Source organism: Phymastichus coffea, unplaced genomic scaffold (genome assembly GCF_024137745.1).
Source record: "Phymastichus coffea isolate CEN01 unplaced genomic scaffold, Cenicafe_Pcof_1.1 PCOF00003, whole genome shotgun sequence".
Lineage (NCBI taxonomy): Eukaryota > Metazoa > Arthropoda > Insecta > Hymenoptera > Eulophidae > Phymastichus > Phymastichus coffea.
Genome location: NW_026706814.1, coordinates 4,354,375 through 4,380,081, shown reverse-complemented (window position 1 = coordinate 4,380,081; position 25,707 = coordinate 4,354,375). Strand labels below are relative to the sequence as shown.

Below are 25,707 nucleotides of genomic sequence, written 5' to 3'. Positions count from 1 at the left end.
CTGCACGCTCGAGAACCTACGTAAAATTTCCGGTGTTAACAGAGAGAGGGCTGAAAGAAAGTATCCTTTCGCGAATCTATTTGGGTCCGGATGTTCATTTAGGCGAGGCTTTAGTATCGCTTATTGATGGAAGGGTCCAGGTATGCGCTATAAACTCGTCCAACCAAGACATTACGGCTATATTTCCTGTTCCAACGATTAAGCGAGTCCCAGAGGTATTGGTCGAAATCGATGAAATTGCTTTGCCAGATAAGCGTGATGAAGCCAAGCGCATTGCTCATCTGTTGTGAATCATCCGCACGAATCATATAAATACCATGGAACGTCATAAATTAGTTAATCTCATAGCTAGATACCCGTGTCAATTTTTCTTACCAGGTGACATGCTGAAGGCCACGAGCATTCTTCAGCATACGTAGAATCGAGATAGTCGACAAGGTACTCATTCATGTAAGGCAATTCAGACACCCTCAGTCTCAAACGGAGGAGCTTGTTAGGTAGGTGAAAGCTTTAGCAGACGACGGTGTCATCCGCCCTTCAATATCGCCTTATAACGCGCCTTGTTTTCTCGTTCCAAAGAAGCCAGATGCATCCGGCAAACCTCGCTGGAGACTTGTAGTCGATTATCGGGCTCTCAATGAAATGATCGTCAACATTTCATATCCCATGCCGAATATCACTGAGATTTTAAACAAATTATGTGGCTGTTCTTATTTCTCATCATGTGATATGCATATGGGCCTTTTTCAAGTACCTTTTCATCCCTCATCGAGACATAAAAGGGCATTTTCCACTCCATACGGCCACTGGGAATACACTCGAACCCCCATGGATTTACGTACGAGCTCAGCAGTTTTCCAATATATGATGAATAAGATCTGCTCTGATCTCCAAGGCATAGAAATGTTAATTTACATGGATGATGTCATCATTTTCTCAGAAAATCTTGACCATCATATAGACAAATTAGATAAGTTTTTGAAAATCATTAAAGATTCAAATCTCACCTTGAAACCAGAGAACTGCCTGTTCTTAATGCAAAGAGCTGCCTTATCTTGGTCACATAATCTCGAGCGATGGAATTAAACCCGATTTCAATAAGTTGGAAGTTGTTCGATTATTTCCAACGCCTAAAAACGAAAAAAATGTTAAACAGTTGTTAGGGCTAGTAGGCTACTATAGGAAATTCATAAAAAATTTGGCTTCTATTGCCAAACCGATCTATACCCTGTTAAAGAAGAACGTGACCTTTCAATGACCTTCTAATGAGCAGAAAGCTTTCGAGAATTTGACTAAAATTATCTGCGAATCACCCATACTTCAATACCCAGATTTTACCAAAAAGTTTATCGTTACTGTGGATGCATCTGATTTTGGATGTGGAGCAGTACTTAGCCAAAGTCCCATCGGGCAAGATCTTCCAGTCGCATATGCGTCCAAATTGTTTGGTCCTGCCGAAAGAAATTATGCGATGATTGAGAAGGAGCTACATGCAATGATATTTGCAGTACAGCAATTTAGGCCTTACCTGTATGGCAGGAAATTCAGCTTGGTCACTGACCACCGACCTCTGGTGTGGCTTCATAATTTGAAATATCCAACGTCCAGGTAAGTTAGATGGAGACTCCAGCTTAGAGAGTATACCTTCAAAGTACAGTACAAGCCTGGTCAGGTGAACTCCAACGCGGATGCCCACTCCAGAAATCCCGTTGCTCCTGATGTGGTGGAAGAAAGCGAGGCGGTGAGCCAGGAAAAGATGGATGTCTGCGCAGACTCCCCATCGGTTCTTGATTCACGAGCTGAGTTATTTTCGATTGAAGAAGCCATCTCGAGCGTATTCCTCGTTTCCCATGACACTGAGAAAATAGTACAGTCATTGAAAATGAGCACAAATTGTAATGAAAGTGAGACGGAAAGATTTATTGAAGGTATTTTTATAAAGAGAAGTGGTAGGTACTGAAGCTGGCCGGCCTAATTGGGGTGACGTCCCTGGGTCCAAGTACGGCAGTACAGAGGTTGAGATAGTAGGCGAGGAAGCTGGCCTACCAGATTAGGGTGACGTCCCTGGGTCCGTGTACAGCAAGACAGAGGCTAAACGCATAAAAGCTGGCCAGCCCGATTGGGGTGACATCCCTGGGTGTGAGTACGGCAGCATAGTCAGTCCTTCTGAATGTAGAAGGTGATATATGAGAGAGTGTTCCTGATGGCGTTTAATTTGATAAAATACATCAATGATCCTCTGTTTATGAGTAGCGATCATTTAATTAACTTCATTACTGCTGATTGCGACTTGAGTACTGATATTAATAAGGAGTTCATAGACCGTGGGTATGTAACAGTCGAGGGTTTATCTAAGCTGAATCCGTTGGTAGGACAAGCCATTTGTTTTAAAACGAGAGATGGATTTTATATTTTTAATTTAGTTGTGAAAAGCTCGGCCAACGAAGAATCATCTATTCAGAATGTACAAACCTGCATCAACTGTCTCAAAAGGGCCATGAAAACCTACATGGTAAAATCTGTTCGTATGTCACGGTCTGACAATGGACTCGATGACATTTCCTAAGAGACCATTGAGAATACTCTGGTCGACACCTTCTCAGGAAGCGATTATCAGTTCACCGTTTGCTCTAATGAGCTCCATTTTTCTGACGAGGCCGAAAGGGAAATATTGATTAGAGAATATCATGATTCGCTGAGTGCAGGACATCAAGGGTGGAGAAAAATGTATGCAAAAATTCGGAAGATACTAGAAGACTATGACAAACAACATAGTCAAATACGTGCAATCGTGCAAGACTTTTCAAGAGAACAAGGTTACTCGAGTGAAGACTCGCCAACCGATGGTTATCACTGACACTCCTCAAGCTGCACTCGATAAAATTCAAATGGAAATTGTAGGTCCATTACCCATAACCGACTCAAACAATAGGTATTTACTTACAATTCAATGTTGCCTCAGTAAATATGCTGATGCCGTCCCCATTCCTAATACGGAAACTACAATAGTCGCTGCAGCCCTGGCCGAACAATTTATTTCTCGGCATGGCTGTCCAAAAACGATTCACACTGACCAAGACAGCAACTTTTGTAGCAAATTAATGAAAGCTCTCTGTAAGATCTTCAAAATTGATCGTATTACGTCAACTGCGTTTCATCCTCAATCTTTAGGCTCTCTTGAGCGAGCACATTATTCTTTCGTAGAGTATCTTAGACACTTTTGCACAAAACAAAATTGGGATCAATGGATACGGTTTGCCATGTTTTCATATAACACCACTATCCACTCTGCACATAATTTCACACCACATGAAGTTTTCTTTGCTAGGGAAGCCCGAATTCCATCCTCCTTTGCTAAACAGACACCCCCAAGAACATATCATGACGTGGTAGATAGTCTTCTTCAACGTTTGAATTATCCTCAAGCAAGAGCCGCTGAAATTCTTAACAAATCTAAAGAAAATTATAAAAGAATTTATGACTACAAGTCCAATGCTAAAAGCTTTCAAGTAGGTGATAAGGTATATTTACTTAAAGAACCACGTAACACTAAATTTGATAAGTATTGGCTAGGGCCATTTGAGATAGTAGAAGATTATGACCAAATCAACTATAAATTGAAATTGAACTCGGGATATAAGATTGTCCACGCGAACAAATAAAAATCCGCTTCTATAAGAATAACCTAACATTTAGACTAATTACATTGTAAAAAGCAGTTCAATATATAGTTCTAACAGTCAATTAATTGCAAATCTACATCGCGTAAACTCCTATTTATTCTAAAACTCGTTATATCCCGGTTAACCCATGAACGCCGAAAAAGCCAAAAATCTTAACTTTACTTTGCATTTATTTTTGAAGTACAACATCAAGAAATAGTCTAAAAATTACTTACTTTATGTTTTTCGGGTCGTTCTACAAGATTCTAAAGTTAAAATGATGATTAAATTTCAAGAAAAAAAAATTTGGCGACTTATTTCGAAAAAAGCACTGAAAAATTTGTCGAGAAAAATTTTAAAATCAAATTTTCTATCAAGATAGGAGGGTTTTATTCAACAAAAATGAGCACAAGTTGCACAAACAATTCAAACTTTCGAAATATGACATATAAAAATTAAAAATTCCAAAATTTACTGTAACGGGGTTGGGTTGCTACCGTTTAATTAATTTATTCGGACGATCGTGTAGACGAACGCGCGTAATTACCTATGTCAAACACGGAAGTCGGGGAGCAGGAGGGAATGGGTGTCAGTCAACCAACAAATCTACTAATACGGAATAAACACGTCAAAAGTACTGGTTAATATTACAGACGAAAACTCTTTATTACTTCTGAATGTTACATTACATTCGGCCCGCGTGTTTATGTTTACATACCGCGCTCGCACGGCAACGACATACAGTGTCGGAACGCTCGCCGCTCTTTGTCCGCAGAGCTATTACATGCACGCTTTGCTTCGAGTACGGAAAATTGGTTATCAGGCATGCAATCGCGATTGCGAGATTAAGCTGGCCAGCTTACCTTAATGACGAGTGTTCGGCAGCGAACGAAACTTAGCACACACAGCGCGTTCGAATAAAGTCTTTTGTTCTCCCTTTCTTTTGGGTCGCGAACTTGCGCGCGCACGGTTTCGCCCTCGATGGCGAAACACTTCACACACACTCGCGGTGGTAGGGGAGGACACCGTGTCTGCAGGCTCTGGTCAGCACTCTCTGGATAACCCGACGACAACAATCACTCGATTTCTGCGGTGCGTTCAGGCGATCAGGTTGAGTTGAGCTCTCCGCGTAACTCGGAGTACTTGTTATGAATTTGTTAGAATTTTTCACACCGGTATTTAGTAGATTGTTATCGTTGTCTAGTGCTTATACATAGAAAAAATCATCGTGCAAATCTTAGCATCCCGTATATATCATTACACGTTTGTATATTCTCATCGCTTTCAGGTTCAAATATCGTTATAAAATCTGCTTTTGTACGATCACCTTGAAGACGCTTAAATGAAAATCCTATTAACTCCACGTTTTCACAGTAACTTACGTCCTTGTAGGAACATTGAGTCTAAAAGTATATACCAGGGTTTTCGATCGTTGACATAAAAAGAGTTAAGTGACGTAATGTACGGAACAGTGGTTCATAGCAGATTTCGACATGGATTCTACGAAAGTTGATGCGATCTAACTTAACAATTTACGAGATCTCTCCAATCTCGTGATCATATGAAGTGTCGTGTTATCCGATGACAATGCAAGGATGTGAAGAACAGCGTGTCGCGTGTACGCGGAAAATAAGTAGTTCGGTAGGTGCAAAAATACTAATGAATAACAAAGCAAATTAATTTAATAAGATAAAATAAAAATAAAAGAGGCTTATACAAGAATTAGTAAGTTAAGGAGAAATTAAGCATTAGCGCTATGAAATAGAAAGAGAAAGAAAGACACAAGTTTGTAAGTATTGGGTCACCGATAGTTACAAACAGCTCGCGGTAAATGAGCACTGGATGGCGGTAACCGTTTACTACTCTTGATATTACTGCAGATACAGAAGAGAATCGTAAACAGTACAGGAGGCGGAAAGCTACAAAGTCAGTATGTTCCAATCGCTCGATAATAACGGCATTGCGCACGACACAATGCTTTCGCTTTCTCTCTCATTCACACGAATCAAAGCTCACGTTTTCGTCTCTACCATCGGCAAAATTATCGGCGTATGAAAAATAGGACAGATTGATATGCAAGTGTCTGTTAACTATCGCTCATTAACTTAAAGAGGGCTCTGTTCTCTTCCTTATCTCTTATCTGTAGCCCCTTCTAAAAGAAGAAGACAATATTATATTACAAATTCATGGAAATACAAATATGTTATGAATAATAAATTATACATATATCATGAGAAGGTGGGACCAAAATACATAATGAGGAGCAATCTCTTTCGTTATGTAACGAAAATGCGTGCAAGTGCTTCATTCACTTGTTGCAGGTGGGCAGAAGATTCCCTTTCTATTTGATTTAAATAAATAAAAAGAAATTTTATTAGATTATTTCTCTTGCAAATTAAGGCACGCTAAATAAGAAATAGATTCTTAACAATTAGTTTGCACAGTATTTTGAAAAAAAGAAATTATTTTATTGTATAAACATGAAAATAATGAGATACTTTTAAAAGTTACGTCCATTTTTCCTGACTAATACCAATTATTCTTTCTAGCAAAATCTCACAGTAACTAATAATAGTGAAACAAGTGCCGGAAATGTTTCTGTAGGACTTCAGAACAATATCCCTGCCACTCATGAAAGTGAGCATCATAGCAATAAAAAACAGGAAAAGTTCAAAACGCAATCGACACCGCATTCTTTAGGATCTACAGAAAATCGAGGAAGTCATGCTAAATTTAGACACGGTTTGCTTCAGTTGATGATTCATACCATAGATCCTCTTCACGACGGTCAGTCACGTGCTGGTACATTTCTCTCAATTTTTTCTATACTTTAATATAATATTATATTTTGTTACGAGAAGAATTCAGGTGATTTATGTACATAGCTGTAGTATTTACTTATCATTGATATATTTATCTATTGTCTTTTGATATTACATCATATATATGATGCATCAGATTTTTGAACTAAACAATTCAATACGTCAATTGATCGAGAAATATGTTATATTTTATTGGGCAGATGTACTCAAAGAATAATAGATTTGTTAAAGAATAATATGCCATAAATAACAAAAGAAATTAATTATTGATTTATATCAACTTGTGATTTGTTAACTAATTTAGCCATTATAATAAAGAATTTTTCCAGTTGACAATGTCACAGGTACTACAAGGTAATCTAGTAATTAAAACATACCTATTATTACAAAGTAAATCAAACAAAAAATGGAATTTTTCTATTATAATAAAAGTACTTTATCAATTAGTAGGAAAATGTTGAAATAGATTCAGATTCTTATATTTGGCACTAGCACATTCTTTTTTAACAGATATATGGTAATATTAAAATTACAATAAAATAATACTGAGATGTAAGGAAAAGTTTCAAATTACTAATGTTGCGAAGATTGAATAAGTTAGCATTAGCTGTTGGAATATTTTTATCATTTAGTTTGAAAGGCTAAAATGATAAAACGTAGTTTTCCAATTTATTTGCAGTTTTGACTGTCTATATATAACTTGTGTTCAGAGGTAGCATTAAATACTCATATAATTCTCACCTATGCGAAAACTCATCCAAGTACTTTCTTCTCCTTTTAGAAAATGAAGCAGATGAATTTTTTGAGTATTCGTTGCAGTAACATGTGGCAGAAGCCATTCAATATGCATTATATGTATCTTAAAGTTTTCTAAGATTTTTTCTAAATTCTCATTTTATTTTCTGGCAAACAATATTTAAATTACTGTTCAATCATATAAAAACTAGTTTGTGTTTCATGTTTATTAATATTGTATGATAATTTTCAGCAAAACAGAGAATGAAGCTCAAAAAAATAGGAGCGTTGATGTATCCTACCTTGTTCATTATATTCTGTAATCCAATTCCAACTTGGATTTCAGTAATAGCTACTTTTTAATGACAATTGTTATAATAAAGTTTCTACATTTATCGATTTTTATGACATTTAATTGCTATCTAATTTCCTTAACCCATTAACGTCCAAAATGTCAAAATTTCTTGCACGTTTTCAAAGTGATTTTTTCCTATGTAATTGGCGTTAAAAAAATTCTTGAACCACATATTCTGATGTAAAATTGCATGCTCTTTCAGAATCCGTTGCCAGAATCATGATAAAACTCACAGGAAAAGAGATATGCTCGATTGAAACATAAAAAACACCTAAATTTTCGAAAAAAAAAATTTTCAGAATTTTTTTTCGAAGTGTTACGGTGAAGATATCACCTTGCGACCGTGATCAAAGGTGATCATGGGATTTGAAGTATAACAGGAAATTTTTTTGTTTACCTTGAACCATCGCTTCTTTACAAAATGGCGGAAAAAACGAATTTTTTTTTTTTCAATCTTCATCAACTTTTTTCTCAAAATCTATGGTCTTTAGAAAAAAATTCATAAAAACAAAAATGTCTTAGAATCACTCGAGAAATATCCTAAAATTTTTTCAGAATTTTTGGAGACATTTTTGAAAATTCCATTTCCCAAGTTTCCCGAAAAATCAAAAATTGTCTCAAAAAATTCTGAAAAAATTTGAGAATGTTCCTCGAGCGATTCTAAGGCATTTTTGTTTTTATGAATTTTTTTCTAAAGACCATAGATTTTGAGAAAAAAGTTGATGAAGATTGAAAAAAAAAAAATTCGTTTTTTCCGCCATTTTGTAAAGAAGCGATGGTTCAAGGTAAACAAAAAAATTCCCTGTTAAACTTCAAATCCCATGATCACCTTTGATCACGGTCACAAGGTGATATCTTCACCGTAAAATTTTTTTTTTCGAAAATTTAGGTGTTTTTTATGTTTCAATCGAGCATATCTCTTTTCCTGTAAGTTTTATCATGATTCTGGCAACGGATTCTGAAAGAGCATGCAATTTTACATCAGAATATGTGGTTCAAGAATTTTTTCAACGCCAATTACATAGGAAAAAATCACTTTGAAAACGTGCAAGAAATTTTGACATTTTGGACGTTAATGGGTTAAATATATGACAAATAGCGTTGTTAACGGAGACAGTATCCGTTAAAATTACATTATATTTGTTACATAATCAGCCACAAATACGTAGTGAACTTCGACATAATAAATGATACAAGACTTTATGTTCAATTGATATGCAAATTTCGTCACTATTTTTAAAGAATGAATTGATGTATGATTGACGAGTGAATCTCGTAATGAAATAAGGATTTATCGAAAATCACAGGACATTATATTTCAAAAACATTCTTCATTAATCCTTTGGAAGCAACAAAAGATAATTCAAGTTTGTAACGAGCTGTTTATATCTTTAGTTATCTAATGGTGACCTTGATCATGAGGTTGACCATGACCTTCAAGGACGTTCAGAGGTCACGGTGATTTATTTAAAATGAATTTCCGTACTTTTCATCCATGGAATGAAAGAAGCACAATATTTTACGTTCAAATATGACCTTGATTATGACCGTAATCATTACCTTCAAAGATATTTAGAGGTCAATGTTACTTTTTAGTATGGAACTTCATAGTATTTATCCATGAAATAAAAAATATTGAAGTTAGATATGATAAATCTTTCATAATTATGATTTTGTATTTAGTGATTAAAAGAATTTTTTTTAGAAATCTTGTTACTCTCTCTATTTAAAAGAGAAAAATTTACATTTTACAGCTTCTCCTTTAATTTTTATACTTACTTTTTAACATAGTTTTGAGTTTTTATAATTAGTAATAGTAAGATTTAATGAGAGGCGGGCTCTGGTCAATTCTTGACTTGCCAGTTCAAACGTTAACTAACAAAGCCGACATTATGCTTCTCGAACAACGGGACTATCACGTCAATGCTTCAGCAGCAGCGCTATAACAGTTCCGACTAATAGGCAGCTCTGACTCGAAGGTGGGGAAAGTGATAGCCGTCCTTTGTCACAACCACTCATCACTTTATACACTTATGCACGAAAATACAAAGGAATAAAAGTACAGACATAACCCGAGAAATAGTTGTGATCAGAGAGGTTGCAGAGGCTGCATGTTGAATTGTATTGTATGTAGAAGTACAAATGTGATCGCCTTAAGTCTCATATGTACGTCAAGGCGAAGAAAGTCATAAGAGAGTCGACAAAACGGAAATGAAAGGGGACCGAACACAATCCAGACGAACCAATGAATAAAATGCGGACAGTGAGGACGTGTAAAGACGCGGTACATATCAGGCTTGAAAAAGAACTGACTTACGCCAACGCACTGCGATGCTTAAAGTCAGGCGTCGACTCGGACAACGCCAAAGCACGGATTCAGGGTTGTCGCACGACGAAAGACGGTGAACTTTTCTTATGACTAAAAAGCAGACCAACAAAAAACGATACTTTCAGGAGAAACTGAGACAGACCCTGGGTGGAGATGACACTGTCAAGCATTTGAATACAGCTACGCAACTGGAAATTTCGGACCTAGACAACGTGACGAGCGTACAGGACATAACGGACACACTGACACACGAGACAGGCGTCAGCCTAGATCAAAAGTCTCACATCTTTGGACCTAATAAGCATGACATTTGCTTGACTGTAGTAGAAGTAGAGGATAGGCTAGCTCGGACTCTACTTCGAAAAAGATGAATTAATCGGGTGGACCGACTGCCGCATCAGACCCAGACTGACGGTATCCAGGTACTAGTTTCCTCGGGTACGGAAATAGCAGAAAGGACTGCAAGATCCCGGTGGTGTCGGACGTGTGGATTGAAAGACCACAACAGTAAGACGTATGAGATGAGACAGATGAAGTGTTTCCTCTGCTCTGATTCGGGACTCAAGGAATTGGCGCACAAACCGGAATCTGCGGCGTGTGCCATCTTCATGGCCGCGCTTGAAGAGACAGATCAAGACATGATATGGGTACTTCAAGATAGGTAGTAGATAGGGTTACTAACGCAGACGTACTAATACTAAGCGAGCAGTTCCGGAACTTACCTACTTTGGACGGGTGGTTTTCGAACGCTTTGGATACGTTAGCTATCTGAGTAAGGGGCGCGCTGGATCGTCGCGTACTGGCCATCTCGACTGGAGAAGATTATGTTTAGGCAAGGGTAGGTGCTATCACCTATGTTAGCATCTATCTCATCCCGAACTATACGGCTAAAGATTTTATAGAAAAAGTAGGCATGCTGGAAGATGTCCTGAGAGATCTGCCGGGAGATCTTAACGTCGTACAGTGGGAATTTTCAGTTGTTTTTGTGTCAAAATCCCTTCTGCAGGCTAATTTTCACTTAAATTGAATAATTAAAGAAAAAATACTTATTATATTTTTTACTTTAAGAGAATGGTGCTACAAATCTGAAATATTTCACCTTCTGAAAATAGCTGCTATGACAGCGCACTATTTTGGGAAAAACGTTTTTCAAAATCGAGTAACCAACTTAAATCAACTTAAATCAATCGAAGTCTATCCTCAAATATATTTTATAGTTGCTTAATTGAATAAAGCTCCACATTTTTTTTAAAATCAATACATAATCTAAAATTGTATCGTAAATGTCTTCTCTACTACAACGATAATGTAATTTTATCTGAAAGTTTTTATTAATAGGAAGTAAACTGGTAAGTAAGTTGAAACGAAGTATTCTCTGAAAATTACATATACAAACACACACAATAATCAAATAACCTAAATATCCAGTTAATTGGTTATCGGTTATCAGGTTATTTAGCTGAATTTCAGGTGGTTACCTGATTTTGAAAAGATTTTTTCAAAATAGCGTGATATCATTAGCGGCTGATATCGGAAAGTGAATTCTTTAGGATTTTATCACCATTCTCTCAAAGTACAAGGTATAATGAGTATTTAAAAATAAATTATCCAATTTGAGTGAAAATTGATCTGCGGAAGGAATTTTGATACAAAAACGGCTGAAAATTCCCATTGTGCGTCGCGAGCGACCTTCAGTCTAGAGCAATCGAGTGGAGTATGACAGCAACTGATAAAAGGGAGAAGCTGCTACCGGAGATGGTCACGAGACTAAATCTGGTGGTAGCAAATCTAGGACGGACTCCTACGTAGAGAAGACCTGGTTTTGGAAACTCAATACCCGACGTAACTATGACGACGGACAGCCTCTCGTTGCGGGTAGATCGAGGACTTCATGGCCAGTGATCACCAATACATCGTTTTCGAAGTTACGAGTCGCACTGAGATGCCACGAAACGGACTTGCGTGATCCTGACGTCCTAAGCGCTGGAATCTAGCAAAACAAGACAAAAATCACTTTCGAGAGATGTTGCTAATTACGGTAACGCCCTCCAACACAACCTCAGAAAACATCATGAGAAACATATGGACCGACTGGATAGTAGAAAAGACGATGTCACTAATTACATGAATTTGTGAGGCTTTCATCCCACGCAGACACAACAGACCGGACATAGAAGCAATGTACTAGTCGTTTAACGAAATCGGTCTCCTCCGCAGAGAATGTATAGTGTGACGTAGACGATTATATCGGGATCTCTAAGGGGAAACTCTAGTGTCGAGGAGTTGTCGGACTCCTACAAGGCGGCACGGAAAAAATTGACTTACACTATCAAGGACAGCAAGAAACGATGTTGAAGACGACTGTAGGAGGATGTGGACAGAGACCCTTGGGGACTGGGTTGCAAGATAGTAGTCCAGAAACTTGGACGTCTCGGCCCATCAGAGCGCAAAGACATGACGACAATGGACTACCACGATCTAGCTGTACCGGAATTCATGAAAGCGAAGATTCTTGAAGCTACGTTATAGCTGAGATCTGAGAAAGCGCCAAGATTGGACTGTATATCAGGGAAGATTCTCCGAGAGATCTCCCGAATGCGTCCAGGTTTAATCCTGGACATGTACAACGCGAACTTACAGACCGGTTCATTCGCGACGCGGTGAAAAATAGCAACATTAGTCTTGCTGTATAAAGAAAAAGAAGAACCTGGTGCTCATTCTTCCTACAGAACCTTAAGCCTGTTAGACACCGCAGGAAAACTGTACTAAGCACTACTGACAAGTAACACTACCCAAGTGCCACTCACCGATTTCAACCAAACTTGGCACATCGTTAGAACACTAAAAAATATTGAACCCGTGTTTTTTTATTTTTGCGGAATCCACTTTTTAGTGGTAGAAACCACCCCGACCAACACCTATGCGGGATAACCCACCTTACCCTGGGTAGAGTGAGTTCAATCAACTGTTTTCAATAAAAAACTTAGGATTTTAATTCCAGACAGATTAATCCACCTTAACCTTGATACACCACATCCCCACAAACCCTCACAACCCCTATAAACCACCTCCAACAACCCCTAAGCGGGCTTACCCACCTAACCCTGGGTAGAGCGAGTTTAATTGACTACTTTCTATAAGAAACTTAAGATCTCAAGCATGGAGAGGTTAACCCACCGTAACCTTGACATACCTCATCCCCACGAACCCTCACAACCCCTATATACCACCCCTACGAACCCCTAAGCAGGCTAACCCACCTAACCCTGGGTAGAGCGAGTTCAATCGACTGTTTTTTGAAAGAATTTAACATCTCAACCAAATATTTTCTGCCAATTTCCAAGCAGGCTAACCTATCTAATCCTACATTTAGCGTTATCCAGGAACAACGACGAGGACGTAGTAGGTTATTGTTCCCTTTTGGGTGCTAGATTAACGTGAGTCCCCTCGCCTCTCACGATCGGGGTGCTAGATTAACATGAGTCCCCTCGCCTCTCACGAATGATATATTTCCGTGAATTCCCTAGCTTTTCACGTATTTCTTGCAATAATGAGGACGATTTTCGTCAGTGATAGAGAAAAAATGCTGTATGCACAGAGAATTAGAACAACAGGCGCATTTTATTATTGCAATAGTATTACATACTATACAGTAAGCGTCAACATTTTTAAAACAAAACTCAACAGGAGTTTGAACCTTTTCTGGTTTTTCTGTATTGTACCTACTTTTCCACCATGCATACTTAAACATATTTACAAATCGCGGTGATGAAAATTGGTTGTGGATTAACGATTGAATTTTAAGGATATTATTTCTTAAATGTAAGTTTATGTCATATCTATTTAAAAGAACTAGATCTGAAAAGTGTTTTAAGAAGTTTTTCCATGATCTGAATCCATACACGTCTAGTGGTTGTGAAAATCCTGTGGCTCCAGCTGGTATCGTACACACTTTTACTTTTTTAGTCCCTTTGTTAGAATTAGTGAATATTTTTTCTTTCTGTCCAGTCCATGAATCTAGGCACAGCGTACTTTCGTTTCCTGCAATACGTAAAAAAATATCTTCAAATCATTTGATAGTTAAATTTGATGTTGATTTTCCTGAATTCGAAGCATATGCAACAATATTTTCAGCTTTATATATTATTTTTTCTATCATTGGATCAAATTGGCCGTCTTTTTCTTGCAAAATTATTAGTAAAGGTGATTTTAGAGTACCATCGGCAGAAATGATTGGCTGTATTGTATAGCTATGAGTCAATGAATTCAGAGATTGAGCAAGACATTCAATTTTCAAAGTACCTGTAATAGCAAGTGTACGACGAGCGTGGGATTCAAGATTAAATCCTGACTGATCCGAATTATAAACGTTGCTTGGTCCTATTCGAGATATTTCTAATTTGACTTGTTCAACAAAACTTGATGTTGTTTGTAATAATTCTGCTTTATTTGATATTTGCGCTTGAGTAACAAATTTATTTATTTTTCTCGAAACTATACCATTCTTTTTTTTTTTAAATTATGAATCCATTTAACCGAACCTGTAAATAATTTAGCGGATAATCCTATTTCTTCTCTAGCTTCCAAAGCCCATCTTTTCAAATCTATATCATGAATAGGAAGACATTGATCTGTTGCTCTTTGAAAATGTTGAAAAACCTTATTAGAAATAAACTCTAACTTCTCTATTCTTTCGCCATTATTACTTATTTGTTGTTCCCATCTGTACAATTGTTTTAAATCTTTCACTTTCCTGTATTTGTTCTGAACACTGCCTAAACTTCTCCGTGCCTTGGTTGACGAACGCCAAAAGTTAACAGCATTCATTTTGTACTCTATATCAATATTTTCAGTAACTTCATTCTCTTCTTCAAATGTCTCATCAGATTCATTTTCCACTTCGTTATTTTCGATCATTAAAGCCTCATCAACAATTACACTATTTTCATTTAAACATAAGGTATCATAAGTCTCTAAAAATACTTCATTATTAATAGCATCTTTTATAATATCAACTATATTTGCTGCAAAAGTGGTTTCTTCATCAGTAATTTTTGACTCTATGTTGTACATTGGATGTTGAAAAGCAAAGTTTAATAGTTTCAAAATATTTTTTGGATTCATAGTAATGTTTATTAACAGCTAAAAACTTACTCAAAATTTTTTAAATAAATTAAAACAAGATAAGCTTCAATTGTCTATACGATTAGTAAATTAAAAAAACAATAGGTGTAAATAATTTTATAAACGCTTACATATTATCACAAAATTAATGAATAGAATACAAATTTAAAAAAAAAATTTTAATATTTCCGTATATATTACATCGTTTAAAAGAAAAAAAATTATAGGGCACACTAAAGTAAAATATTATTTTAGACACTGTTAGTTTTCTATATAATGCGTCACTTTCATATTACTTACAAAGAATAATGTTACATATTACTCCGACAACGAAATCTTAAGTTGTTCAAGAACGCTAATTATAATACTGATTTCTCTGCTGACAAAATTATAAAAAATATAAATTTCATAATAATTGGCAAATCATTAAATAATTTTTCTTTATGATTCAACAGTTACAAGGAAATCAAAAATATTTAGCCTTATATGACAACTATTACAAACGAACTCAATATGTGAACAAAAATCTATTACGTCCTCGTCGTTGTCCTGGATAACACTAACAATAGCTTGAAAAAGATGGGTTTTGAGAATTGCATATAGCTTTGGGAGATAAAGTAATTATAAGATGATGGTGCAAGCAGATTAAGCTATTTAGAGCCAACGAACTCATTTTCTAATACAAAAATAATTGATTAAACTTACTCCACCTAGAGTAAAGTGGGTTAGCCTGCTTAGGGGTTCATAGAGATGGTTTATTACGGTTGTGAGGGTTTGCTGAGGTAAAGTATATCAGGGTTAAGATGGATTCGCCTATTTATGGTTAAGATCTTAAATTATTTCAAAAAACAGTCCATTGAACTCGCTCTACCCAGGGTTAGGTGGGTTAGCCTGCTTAGTGGTTTCTAGGGGTGGTTTATAAGGGGTTGTAAGGGCTTATGGGGATGAGGTATGTCAATGTTACGGTGGGTTAACCTCTCCATGGTTGAGATCTTAAGTTTTTTATAGAAAGCAGTCAATTAAACTCGCTCTACCCAGGGTAAGGTGGGTTATCCCGCATAGGGGTTGGTAGGGGTGGTTTCTACCCCTAAAAAATGGATTCCGCAAAAATAAAAAAACGCGGGTTCAATATTTTTTAGTGTTCTAACGATGTGCCAAGTTTGGTTGAAATCGGTGAGTGGCACTTGGGTAGTGTTGTGAGACCACGACTAACGAACGCGATCACGGAAGCTGAAGAACTGACTGACAATCAACACGGCCTTCGTAAAGATCACTCAACGATAGGCGCAATAAAAAAGGTCATCGAGATCTTCCAACTGGTAAACGGTCTATGTTTCGGCGCGAGACCACTGGTTTTACTTATGACATTAGATATCAAGAATGCTTTTAACTACTAGGTGGGACGACATTCTGGCTGTTCTATGAGTTTTCGGAGTTCCTCTCTACCTCATGCGGGTGACGAGGAATAACCTATGAGACAGACGGATCACGTACGAGACGACTGAAGGACAAACTAACATATGCATTACTACGGGCGTCATGCAGGAGTCCATTCTGGGACCAGATTTCTGGAATGCGGTTTACGACGGCCTGCTAAGGCTGAATATGCCAGAGAACGCCTCTCTGGTCGCTTATGCCGATGACGTAGCGGTGGTGATTGTTCAGCGAGACCCGGAGTTAGCATAGTTGACGCTCTAAGCTGGGTCATGTAACGGATTATCAGGTGGATGACAGAGCATGGACTGTCACTGGCTTTAGGGAAGACAGAGTTAATCCTGCTGACCGGAAAGAGGATTCAAACCCACATTTCAATGTTGGTAGGGACGGAACGGATGAAGACCGAGGGAAAGGTGAAATATTTAGGGGTGACCCTGGATAAAAAGCTGATCTTTTGGTCTTATATATAGAAAACGGCCGATAAGGCGGCATCAAAGGTCTCTTCGCCTTTCCGCCTCATGACAAACACGTACGAATCGAGACAGAGAAAGAGATGACTACTAATGTCGACGGCCTACTTGATCATATTGTACGGTACGGAAATCTGGGCTGACGCACTCGTCGTTAAGAAATACCGCAAATAACTAATGGATGTACAGAGAGAGTGAGCGTTGTGAATAGCGTGCGCCTACTGGACTGTCTCGGCCGAGGGGCGTTATGCCCATAAACCTGCTCGCCAAAGAATGAAAACAAACGTAAGAAACAAGCGCTGACGTAGAGAGAACCAATGCGGCAGTTATGAAATGAGACTGAACACTAAACGACTGGAATGAGCAATGGACAAGAAACGGTACGGCAATGTAGACAAGACGCTTGATAAGTGACCTGAAACCGTGGACGCTACGAGGATTCGAGGAGGTACTTGACCTAATTACTTACTAGACACGGATACTTCAGACACTACTTATTTAGACGTAATCGAGTACAGACGCCGGGCTGCAAATATTGCAGACATGCCAAAGACGACGTAGATCACACTTTTTACGAGTGCCCAAGATGGACCACGGAGAGACTACAACTGGCAATGAAAACTGATACAATTACGCTGGACAATACTATGACAAAAATTTTACGCGACGAGGACAGCTGGACAGCGGTCGCTATTTTTGTTAAGACTGTCCTGAGAGGGAAGAAGGCGGATGGATACCTGGAATTTGGATGAATGTATGAGAAATAGCGCGGGTGAATGATGTATGAATGCCTAAATAAATAAAATAGATGGAAAAACATAACAAAATCAACGAAACGAATAGCTGTTTAGACAGAACAGTGGCGAAGTATTATGAAAGTGGTTCCACGCTACGAGTTGGACAAAAGGTGAAATTTTTCATCTAGGGGCCATGCTTCTGAATATTCCCAGGGACATGCTCAACGGATGGTGGTTTGGTTTGGGTTGGGTTAGGTGGTCCCCGTGGACCATCGAAACCCCTGCCGCGGATGGACTGGAGCAAACAAGCTTACGCGCTGCCCAGGCGGACGTATGTCCAGAACCTGTTACATCGGTGGGATCCTCGACACTTGTCTTGATAGACAAGAGGGCCGCCGCTAACGGTTTGGCTTAGGCAGGTTTCCTGTTTATTTATCACCATAAAAAAAATAGTAAGATTTCATAATTTTTCGTAATTAATAATCGTGTAAATACTAAATGAATTTTTTTAATGAATTAATATTAAATTGATTTTATTGTGAAAAAAATTCTTTGTCTTGGAATTCTACGATAAATATTTACTTAGCTTTCTCATCTTAGTCCACTGTAATTTATCGCTACATCATTCTGTTGTTTTATTCTTTGTTCTAGAGTCTTTTGTTTTGTTATTCACTATCATTTTTTTGTTTCATTTTAAAAATTTATAACCAGAATTTATAATTATAAAATCTACAATGGCTCCGCTAAATTAACGAGAATTAATAATTATTTTTATGATAAGGGGTGGGGTAATAATGAATGATCATTTGAGCATGTTGCAAATTTATTCAACCAATTATTCAAAGTAGGGCAAGTTCTAGTATCAAAATCAATTGTTTGTAGAACGATGCAACGATTTAATGAAACTGGAAATGTAAAAGATTTTCCTAGATCGGGTTGTCCAGTAACAACATACACTGAAGAAAACCAATTGAATGTCGTACTATGTATTATAGAAGATTCTCATAACTTCATTAGAAAATTACAACAGCAACACGACGTGTTTTACGGTTTGACACAACGAATTTTAAAATAAAACTCAAGTTTCATCCCTATAAAGTTAAATTGGTACAAGAATTGAATGAAGACGATCCTGATAAACGCCTAGACTTTCCTAAACTGATGATGAACTGAATGATCGCTGATATGAATTTTCTGTATCGTATCGTATTTTCTAATAAAGCTACATTCTGGTATTCTGGTATAATGGTAGTGTTAATAAGCATAACATATTTTATTGAAGAGAAACTAATCCTCACTGGATGACGGATAGCCGAAGCACTTTATATCCCTAAATGGTTAACGTTTAGGCAGGTATTATTAACAATGTAATTATTAGACCTTTTTTCATTGAGGAAAATCTTGATGGTCCACAGTGTTGAGAAAATGTTATGAAACGATATTATCCTAGCTATTCGTGCTGTTGTAGGAGTTGGATTCGAACAGATTTGGTTTGATCAAAACGATGCGGAAGCTCATTATGCGTTACGTGTTTTCTAATACTGTAATGGAATATTCAATGGGAGAAAGACAGGCAGACGTGGAGCGACTGAATGGTCAGCACGAACTCCTGATCTCATTCCGCTTGACTTATTTTAGGGGAATATCTAAAAGATCGATTCTTAATTAAGGAATATAGGTTGAAATTGTTGCTATTAAACCGGACATGATACAAAGGACTGTATCAAGCTTTTATCATCGCATGGCACATCACCAAGAAGCTGGCGGTAATCATTTTTAATACATGCCATAAAGTAATAGTTTCAACCTTGTCTTAATTAACTCGGTAAATGTTTAGCCTTGTTAAAAATGGCTGGGTATACCCTCTATTTTGCTCAAGCTGGCCAGATAGAAGATTAAACTTGCTTTATTTGGCTGAATGGAAGCCTAACCTTGACTTGACTGACTGGGTTAATGCACAATCTTGCCTTAACCGGCTAAGTGACATAACATTGCCTTAACTCTGAACGTAAAATTTTATGTCGTTATCTTTCGACAGATAAAAAGTATAGGGTTGCATTTAGAGAGCTAAGGAACCTATAACTTTTTTCCGAAACATTTTTCATTAAAATACAGTCCTGCCGAGTTATTCTACCGTTCCGGGACTTTTGGATCTCTCTGTATATATATAATATTCTCTCTCAATTATATATAAAATAAATATAAAAACTGGTAAAATCTGGAGAATAATGTTAAGTGTAATACCCTTTGTAATGCTATCGAGTATACACATACGTGTGTTACGATAGACATAACTACTTGTGCCTAGTCGTATGATTAATAGCTAGAGATAGTTTGATAAATAGAGAAGGATAGCGTATCACACTCAATTTGCTTAAATTTAACCATACAGGTTAATTACTAGATTTACATCAAAGAGAAAAATGACGTTTTATGCCGAAATCATCAAAAATCAAAATACGTACAGCTTCATGATTGATGTCCGCGGCTAATATATAATAGAAAGATAAGAAAAAGCCGGAGTTTTATGATGGCATTAATAGAATACGGATGTATAATTTCGACTGTCTTTGAACTGTTTTGCAATTTTTTCCTCGGTTAAATTAACTTTATTTCATATGCATAAAAGCACTATAAGTGGCTAGTGTTCACCATGCCTTAAAGATAATAATTATGTATTGTGTTACTATTGCTGATTAAGAACACCATAGTTATTGCAATAAGTAATTTTGAGTGAAAGGTTGTCCATATCTTCATAAACTAAAAGTAAATATTGCACGACTTGTTGTTAAACTAATATCATTAATTTTTATAATTATTCAACTGTTTTGCGTAAATGTACTGCGTACCTACAAAATATAATTTTTATTTGAATAGTGCAATAAAGAATACAAAATAACGTGTTCACGTTCGTAGCTCAAAATTTATTGCCTATTGTTAATTACAATTAATGAATTTAATTAGGTATATTAATTTTATATTAGATATATAAAAGTTTTATTTGTTATTAGTTTTAAATGCCGAACCCACATACTCATACACACATTTATATGACATAGAAATTTTCTGTTATATTTTTTGACATACACAACTACACATTTTTTTCATTATGTAATAAATAGGCTCAATTATTATACCTATTGCATTTAATTTATATAAATTCCTTTGGCCTGGATTGACTTCGGTTTTTCTACAATTTGAATATTAATTTGACTAAAATAACGAAGAATGGCACCGACTATCAAAACAAATAACTTCACAAATTCTCATTCGGCAAATTGCTATCGAGGTAAGCCACGATCTAATCTCCAGTAGATAAGCCGGGTTTGTTTTGTCTTGTTTTTGTGATAATTTGCGTATCCACGTAAATAATAAATTACTTAAAAAATATTACCTTCAATAGTGTGAAACAAATAAAGTTACCGAAAATATTGTTAATGAAATAAAATAATAAATGAAAATGTCAGCTCAGGTAATAAGAGATTTTAACTCTTATTAACCATCGATGTGCTAGATAAATTCCGTAAGTTGAATTTATTATGTTTGTTCGACCGGTTTTGGTTTTCTTTAAGTTATGGATTCGTGTGATTCCGCCTATATGCGACAACGGTTGCACGAACGTGGCTTTCATAGCCAGTTACACTTAACATAAGTTCTTTAAGGGATTACAGAAATAAATGACAATTGTAAAATAAGTATGCGTGAAGCTGACAGTTGCATTTGTGTGATTGGAGATGTTCATTTTTCAAAAAAGAGGGAATAACAAAAAGATAAACTAGGAACTAAACACTATCTTATATACTACTTATCGAAAGAGAATTAGACAAGATGTCCGAGCTATACTAACTCTCCTTGACAAAAAATGCATTGCACGGATGCTAATTTCACCGCCTTGGGAATTTTTATATTTGTACGAGTTAAAGAAATTTGATATTTCCACGTGAAGGTAGTGCGCTCCACTCTTGCTGACGTTCACGCAGAAGGAATTGTTTAATGACTAGTTCGCGCTCGGGAATCAATTGTGATTTTCGCTTCGTTAACTAATTTCACCTGCCTCTACTGCTTAATTTTGTGAGAAGACTTTTTGAGAGCTTTCCTACAGAGCCAATAACAACATAAGGAGTCATCAACACGAGTTGATGACGTCTTTATGTTGACCTTGCCTGTGTCAGCCTTATCGAAAACGTAACAAGTTATAAGTTAATTTCTATAAATTAGTGAATATTTAATACACGCTGTATCAATGTTAACGTGCCTAATTTGAATATATAAGCATCCTTCTAATATTGTTACGTTTTCTTAATTAAAAATCTTTGTACCCGAGTGGTACTCTTCAAGAATTTTATAATTTAATAATCAAAATAATCATTTAATAAAAGCGTAAAATGAAATTTACGCTATTTATTTATGAACTACTAGTGGAAGGACTACTGTCCTTATTTTATTGTGTGATTAAACTAGTACATAGTTGTACTTGCTGTTTTGCTGGAAAAGTACTTACTATATTTTATTATTATAATATTATATTTATTATCTCTTGTTTTTGATATATTATTATTGTAGGCATGACAGTTTCCTTATCCTAATTCTTGAAAATACTTTCTGTATAAAGTTATTGCATTTTGATTTGTATCAACTTGGTTCTAATTTTTTGGCATCTTAACTTGACAGTTGTAATTCATACTTGCCATTACTACTGGTAATTTTTGTTAAAAGATTAAGTGTTTCTTTGGAGATAAATTTTATCTTTGTATTAATGTATCTCTTGTATCTTCTAGTCAAGCAGATGAAACAATTACACTTAGACTCATTATGTAATCTTATATCTTTAACCGGATGTACATCTTTATAATTTGGCATAACGTTGAATAGTCTCTTGGTAATATTTTTTTCATGTTATCGAAAAATTTAACGACAATTCGTACAACTACAGAAGGAAGCTAGGGATTAAACTGACCGAAATTGGAGATAATAATTTTTTTTACAAATGATTATTTTCATTTATGTAAAAATTATCCTGTTTCTTGGAAGCAAGATTGACTTGCGATCGCATAGATCATAAACTTTTCTTTTGTTTTCTTGTATGATTGTATGAAGAATTGGACATTTTTTAATTTATAGCTCATAAATTACAGTGTTTGAAAATATTAGTGCATTCTAAAATAATAATAGGAAAATATAAAACAAATTATTCGTATCGTATATGTATATATGTGAGGGCAAACCGACAAGCTATCCATCAGCGCAATCGCTCGATCCACGATCCGACTGCTAACCATTGTAGCTGGCGAGGGAGCTGAGAGCCGAATCACGACAAGCGTCGCACATCGGATTTAATCGAGTCCTCAATTTTCAGACTATAGTGTGTGCATTCGTCTAGTTACACCCATCGTTATTCGCAATCTTCAGTCTGTAACTTTATAATAAACCTATAATTACGTCCTAACGTTTCATTTCATCCCTTGTACAGTTAGTGCTTGTGTGTTGTCATACTTTTCCGATTTGAGGGAGGCAAAGCGTAATCAAACATTACCACCCTTCTCACTGGGCACCAACAGGTTGGCATAGCCCACCGTCTTTCACCCCTTCGCTTTCAAATACATCGGGGATCCGGAAGTCAAGTTTACTGCGACATCCCTGACGCACACAGCGAGTCGGAACCTTATACATCTAAGGCGGCGACCTCCTCGAGAGGAGTACCGATCTTTTCAAGGTTCAACGCTCAAGGAGAGCGGAACTAAAGGCTTGACCCTCGGTTTGGGCGCGACGGGACTCTAGTTGCCCCGACGTCTACTGCGTCGGAAGCACGCAGCATACAAATCTTACGAGATTTGCTTGACCTGGTACCACTACCCCGCAGAGGCCAACCTAATTTGGGATGTCAGAAGAGAGACTCAGCCAGGACAGCCAAAGGAAATTCCTAAGACGATCAACTAACTAGGCCTCCCCTCCTGGGCTCGCGTTCGAAAAAAAAAAAAAACATCCCACCCTGCGTACCTGTATTAAGGGATTTCTCCCACGACTCACAGGTCCACCGCTTCGTCATACCGAGGTACGTCTCCCCATTGTGTTTCGGTCATCCCCGCTCACGCTGGTGGGTATCCGTCATTCGAAGGGTTGTTATTACCCCGTTTTGTCCCAAAGTCAGATCTCGCTTTCTAAAGAATGGTTTTATGGCTTGGCTGATACTGGTGTTTGCTCTTTCGATTTGGTTTTTGACTGTTATGTCAGGGCGGGGTCTCGCCTACCCGACAAGGCGACTCCCCAGGCAGTTTTCAGTATTCTTGCCTGTTATGCCACGCATTCGGTTCAAATCTCTGTCTTTGGGTCATAACGGGGTTCATCGCGTTCAAGTATTCAAACTTCAGAATTTAGTTCTGAAGTTGATGTTCAAAATTTCCGTTCAAAATTTTCAAGCTTTATGAGCTTGTCTGCGTTCAAAGTTTCAAAAATTAGGTTATTGTGGGAGTTTTTGTCCTTTGGTCAGGGACCTTGTAAGAGGCGGCGTCCTTCTACCATAGTTCGTGACTATTTTTCTGCGCTTTCTCTTTGTTATAGATGCTCCCTCTCTGGGCTCTATGACTTTTCTAGCAAAGTCTTCAAAGGCTTTGTAGATTTTCCTGCTGGATACTAGGGCCGTTTCCGGGCAAGGCCATGTATGACCCTCCCTTTCCACAGCCTCTATTAATGGCTTCCTTAGTTCCCTTATATCTTCGCAGTTAAAGAGAATATGACTTTCGCTTTCTATTTCCCCACAGTTACACAGTTGGTCTTCGCATAGTCCTCTTTTGTGGAGGTATGACTTAAAAGCGCCATGTCCAGTCATAAACTGGACTGTGTAGTGATTGGGATTTAGCCACCTCTTCTTTAATCTGTCCTTGATTACTAGGAAGTAGCAGTACGTTCTCCTGCCATTTGTGGCTGACTGCCATCTCTCCTGCCATACCCTTTCGATTTCATCGTTGATGAGTTGTGTGGCTTTCGAGATTTTTAGTCTGCCCGATCGAAGTTCTTCGGATTTAATTTGGATGCCTTGCATTTTAATCGATTTCCCTTTCCTGACGCAGTACTTTGCAACTCTTGCGTCGAGCTCTAGAGCTATTGGTCGAGAGGCTGCCAGCACATGCGCCGCTTCATGAGAGATCGATTTGTAGGCTTTGAGTGTTCTGCAAAGAACTGATCGTTGCAATCTTTCTAAAGCAGATTGTTGTTTGATGTTAGTTCTTTGCCACTAGCCCGCAGCGGCATATGTAACTTTCGATAGTAGGAAGCCATTATACAAGGTGTCAAATAAGTAACGGAACAAGGCTGTAGCTTTTTAGGTACAGATTATTAGACCAAGGTCAAGGTCATTCCTTTAGTAACTTTCAACGCGGAATCCGATGATGACCTTGGATTTGACCTTGAGATTGACTTTCAAGGTTATTTCAAGGTCAACTTTGTTTTTTTAAATGGGAACCCCTATTTTTGACAACGGCAATCGAAAGAGCGGGAAATTTTACGTCCAAAACGGTATTTTTAAATTTTTTTTCATGGCCTTGAGAAGGTCGATTTAAGGTCAAATGCTTGAAAAACTGCCTAAAAGCGTTTTTTTTTTTTTTTAAGATATCGAAAAATGACCTCTAGAAAATTTGTTCAGAACAAAGTGGGCCACTCAATGCACTAAAAACCTTTGACCTTTAACCTCATTTTGAAGGTCATTTCAAGGTCGAAGTGTTTTTTGTAATGGAAACCCCTCTTTTTGACACCGGATTCGCAAATAGCGCGAAATCCGACGTTTGGATAAGGTATTATGTTGAGTTTCGATTGATCCACGATGTTCATCGCTGAGGTCATGTGAAATTCAGATCCAATATTATTCGCGAAACATTTACAAAATGTTTCGGGCTAAATTTATTAAATTCTACTGGGAGCATGTTACAGTGACCTTATCTTTGACCTTCAAGAACATTTTAAGGTTATTTCAAGGTCACCTTTGATTGTTTGAATAATAAAGTAACGGGTTATCCAAACCGAAAGTCAAGTTGTTTTAAATG

The 25,707-nt window shown here is 37.1% G+C and overlaps 1 protein-coding gene across 2 annotated transcripts in view; it reads left to right on the top strand.

Moving 5' to 3' along the window:
- LOC131664499 (sodium/potassium/calcium exchanger Nckx30C) overlaps positions 1-25,707 on the top strand; it is a 506,423-nt gene that overhangs the window by 111,296 nt on the left and 369,420 nt on the right. Inside the window, exon 2 of one of the 2 annotated variants that reach the window (XM_058935664.1) lies at positions 6,212-6,449. In XM_058935664.1, coding sequence (XP_058791647.1) covers positions 6,212-6,449 — 238 coding nt within the window. Of the gene's footprint in view, positions 1-6,211; positions 6,465-25,707 lie in introns of both variants that reach the window. The other variant, XM_058935654.1, reaches the window with a different exon arrangement.